Raw genomic sequence first — 4926 nt, 5'->3', positions numbered from 1 at the left:
TCTCCTTTATCATCATTTCCTCTCTTTTGGAAGCTCTATGGTCACTGAATTCTATTTTCAGTGGAGATCTTGTGCTATTGGAGCATTATTGTACAGGGTTTCTGTACCTATTTCACGTGGTGTTGTTTCGCTGTTCTGATCATTTTAATCCTCCATGAGCCAAATATTTGGTCCCCAAGCCCCTTCACACGCTTCAATAGTTCAATGAATTGCGAAATGCCTTGGTGGCAGTGCAGCAGCTAGATCATCTTCCCAATAATGCACAAACATATAAAATATCACGAGAATGTTGAAAGACAGGAAGCATTGGTGCATGGCTACACACAACACAAGATATGCAAGTGGACCAGACTCGCATTGGCTAGCGAGTTATATCAGCAAAAATAAGCAGATTTAACTCTTATGCTATCGATAGTTACCAATTTCGTCCACAGTGAGACGAAAGTATCTCCATTTTGTCTCTAGGGTGGTGATCAGTTCACTCCCAGCCAAAATAAGGACAGGAAAAAAGAGAAGAGGGTGGCTATCCTCTTCAAAGTACTTAAACAGCAAGAATGTGGTGATCAGTTCACTCCCAGCCAAAATAAGGACAGGAAAATAGAGAAGATGGTGGCTAGTCACTTCAAAGTAGTTTAACTAATAAATGGTTGGTAGAGCGTGTGCTGAATTAGCCTGTGTTTAGGCTCTTCAATGGTGGAGTTGGTAACATGGTATTTTCTTCAATGGTGGAGTTGGTAACATGGTATTTACGATCTACCGATTACCCCGACCACCTACTCTCTTAAGATAAAAAATAGAAGCCATGAAATAACAAGAAAAGAGAGTTACCGTTGCCATTAAAATCCCCACTTTTATATCTTATCTTTTGTTTTTATTTTTTGGCACAATTTTCTCCTTTTTATTTTTATTTTTATTTTTTAATTCCCCCCCCCCCCCCCCCCCTCCAAAAATTCCATTTTGACCGTTTCTGATATGGATCCAGAGTAGAGACACCTTCTTAAAGTTGATGAACTTGAGACCAACCGATACCCACCACAATTGAAATTAAATGAGGAAAATTTGAAAAAAGGTTCATTTCAACAAGGCAACGAGGGATTGTGGGAAGAGTAAAGTGAGACCACAGGTCCCCACAGCATTGCCAGTACCAGTTTTTGAATCAAAGTTCTCATACCACGGGAATGAAGATTCCATCACACAGCTTTCATGGATCCCACCACACAGCTTTCATGGATCCCACCACCACTGCCCAACCCAAAAAGATCAAACATCTCAAAAGATTATGTTTACAATCCCCTCGAACGAAAATTAAAAGGAGATCGAAAAAATAACCCATGCCTATATAGGTAAGAAAGCAATAGCACTGGCCCTTAAGCTTGAGTTTTCCTTTAAAAAAAGTCCTTGCCATTGGGGTTCCCTTCACCAAAACAAAAAATCTTGAGAAAGAGAGAACTGTCTCAGACATAGGCTCACTGTATAAATGTATTTTTTTTTTTTCCCGGGGGGGGGGGGGGGGGGGGGGGGGGGGGGGGTGACGGGAGGGGGCTTTGGGGTAGGATGAACTTTAATTTGAATCGTTTGATAGCTAGACGGTAAATTTGTTGGGAGAGAATAAACCTAAAAGATTATGAGCTTCAAGTTTCCTTAGACGCTTAGAATAAAACGAAAAAGTCCTCCAAGACCAATTGTTTGGCCTGAAATTAGTATCAATATGTTTTGTGATCTTGTCTACAGAAAAAAAGCAAAAAATTTGAGATGAAAAATGAAACTAATTAGGTGGTAAAGTTGAGGAGAAGTTTTGAAAGAAACATGTTAAGCTGAAGCGCCTTTATAAGCCATTTCAATCCCTGCTTTATACTTATTAGTCTGCTAAATGGAATTGGGTCTATCAAATCGGGTGACTACAATTCTATACCCACGTTCTATGGATGACATAACCCTCAAACTATATATTCTTTTCAGTTTTTTTTTCTCAGAATGTACCAGTTTTCTCCCACCAAGATGGCTCTAGTCTGGCCATGCATACATACATACATCATACATACACATTCACATATACAAGGAATTCTTTCCTATATTCCATTCATATTCTTTTAGTACATAACAGAATTAATCTAAGCAGATCTTATAATATCATCCCTAAGAGCCTAATATAAGAAAAAGATGTCATACAATCATCATATGCCACAACCATTCATCATAATCGGTGAATTAGCATCCTAAGTAATTTTCGGCAAGGATAGCTTAAGCATAACAAGCTCCAACAAATGGATGAAATCATAATAGATGAACAAAACAATGATGCAAATACCTTTCACGTCCCTTGTGTTTTACTCATCCGCGGCAATTCCATATTAAGAGAAGGAGGCATGCCCATCTGGGCATCTGAGGAACTTGAAAATCTGCCTTTCTTTGACCACTGCCAGATCTTGGAAACAGAATAGCTCTCGCCTTTGGTCACAGTGCTAATCTTCTTCCCTTCCACACCGTCATTAACTGGAGAATTCCCTTTATTTTCTAACCCGTTTATGAGTTTTATATCATGGAGTTGTCGATCATGGCACAAGGCAACCTGGAGGTCTGAATTGCCAAGTACATACTGATATGATCCCATTGAATAACATCTTCTTGCATCTAAATTACTACTGCTTGTCTCTCCCTCTCCAGCTTCCCCTGTCCCAACATTTAGCTGCTTGAACTTACCGAGTCTCACTGGGAAAACCCCCTTTTCAACAACAATTTCCTCCATTTCCAGAGTCTTTCCAGAAGTGAACCGATTTTCACCATTACCAGACCACCCATCTTCTCTTAAATCATCAAAATCAAAATTTGGGGTTTCAACAGAAAACTCGGGAGTGAAGAGGGTCCCTCTACAAAGAGGACATGTTGAATTTGATAGGAGCCAGGTGTCTATACAATTGATATGGAAAGCATGGCTACACATAGGAAGCAATCTGAGCTTGTCCTTTCCAGAAAACTCACAGAGACAAACGGCACAATCAAATGGCTCTTTGAGTCCGACTATCTCTTTATACTGGAAAACAGGAAGAGCATCTATAAAAGCTTGATCTAGACCAGAGTCATGGAGATGGAAAAGTTGTTGTAGCTGTCTCTGTAGAACATCGGAGCTTGAAATTTCTGGGTTTCTACTGGATTGAGTAGATGCTGAGGAAGATGGGTGCTTTACGAGAAATCTAACAAGCAGGTGGAGTAGACCAGAGATGAAAAATAGTAGGGCCAGAATAACGATAACGAAAAGAAGAGCTGGACTTATTCTAGTACCAGATGATGAAGGAGTTGATTCTTTATGAAAAGTGCCAGCATACGGAGATGAAGACGAAGGAGAAAAAGGAGGTGGGTAGCTCAAATAACCATCTTTTTGCTGGAATTGATTCTGAATCCAAGACATCTTCAAATGGGTTTTCTTCAAAAACCACTTAATCACTTATCCTTGTACTCTGACATCCCAAAGGCCACATGGGTAAACTTGTAGACCATGTGGTAGAAACACCCAGCTCTTGGTATTCAAACATAAACCAAACGAAATTCGAGGCAATCAAAGTTAAAATAAAGCGTGGCTTGCTGTGGATTAATTCAAAACCCCCCTAAAAACTCCATCCTTTGCAATCAGATTCCAGAATAGTTGAGAGTGGTAGCCATTGGTTGTGTAGTACTTGCAATTTGCAAAAGCATTTTTTTTTTTATCGCACCCACGATTTTAGATGAAAGGGAAGTCGTTGACTGAGAAATAATAACATAGTAGCCCACAAAAACATACTAACATAACCGGAACTTACCTAACTGGATTCTGGGAAGTCCACCATTTGTGCATTTTCGGAAGTTCTCGAGAAGTATAATGTTCTTCCTCCAGTAGAGAACCCTAAAGACACAGACTTTTCGAGTCACTTAATATTGCACAATAAAGTAAAGTGAAATGGGTCGCAGAGACCCAAAAAGAAAGAAAAAAACCTCTCTAAGGTTCTGGTACAACAGAAACAAAAGAAAGGTACGATGGTGGCAACTACAGTGGTTTCCAATGTGAGTTGCACAGAATGCCAAAAAAGATCTGAGCGCGTGAGAGCTGTTGTATGGTCAACTACAAGCGACAAAACTCCGATCTAAAGTGAGACGTTTACCTTCCACAGTTCATTGTGGGTTCCGCCGTGTTTACTTTTTGAATTTCAAGGGTTTTAAGCGGAGATACTGTGTTTTTTAAACAAAGTTGAAATCATGAAAACCATGAACATAAAAAGCCGACATCCTATGGAAAATGGTTGGACAAATATGTAGAAGGTAGAGAAAAGACAAATCACAGTTTTTTCAATCTCAACTTTGGTTGTATTGATATTAAAAACGAAATAACTGGTTGTCGCATTTCGGTAGTACCTTAGATTAAGATTTTACTTGTAGTTGTGGGTTATTTTAGATAATGAATATGTGAATGATTCTTTTTATCTTCAATAGAAAGGAACTTACAGTATTCTCAATAAATTCTTCATCCTATCATTTAAAATATATTATTAAAATTCACTTTTTTTTATTTTATATATTAACTTTTACAATATATCATACATCAGTTTATCTATTTTTTCTTTATATCATTTAAATATTATACTTTTTAATATATTTTAATCATTTCAAATAAGTAAAAAGTAGAAAGTAGAGAAAGAAATGAATAAAAAGTAAAAACTAGAAATATAAATGAATTAAATATTTATACAAGTGTAAACAATATTCTATAAAGAGAAACGCTTCTAACCGGTGGCACCTTTTTTTCTCTCATTATCGGAGACAAATGAGAAGTTGCCACGTAGAGCTATTATGCAAAAGTACGTCTAAAAGCGAAACAGGCAATCAATGCCCCCCTCCCCCCCTTTTCTCTTTGCTCTGATTCTCTCACGCGAGGGAAATCCTTTCCCTCTCACTCTG

The 4926-nt window shown here is 38.2% G+C and overlaps 1 protein-coding gene across 1 annotated transcript; it reads right to left on the bottom strand.

Moving 5' to 3' along the window:
- Positions 1 to 2053: 2053 nt before the first annotated feature.
- Positions 2054 to 4055, bottom strand: LOC122302558 (RING-H2 finger protein ATL46-like). The gene has a single exon (XM_043113866.1). The coding sequence runs from the start codon at positions 3404 to 3406 to the stop codon at positions 2312 to 2314; it is 1095 nt and encodes a 364-aa protein (XP_042969800.1). The 5' UTR covers positions 3407 to 4055; the 3' UTR covers positions 2054 to 2311.
- Between the last annotated feature and the right edge of the window lie 871 nt (positions 4056 to 4926).

This window comes from Carya illinoinensis, chromosome 3 (assembly GCF_018687715.1).
Source record: "Carya illinoinensis cultivar Pawnee chromosome 3, C.illinoinensisPawnee_v1, whole genome shotgun sequence".
NCBI lineage: Eukaryota > Viridiplantae > Streptophyta > Magnoliopsida > Fagales > Juglandaceae > Carya > Carya illinoinensis.
Note: the sequence above shows the minus strand (reverse complement) of the source record. Positions and strands in the feature narration are given on the sequence as shown.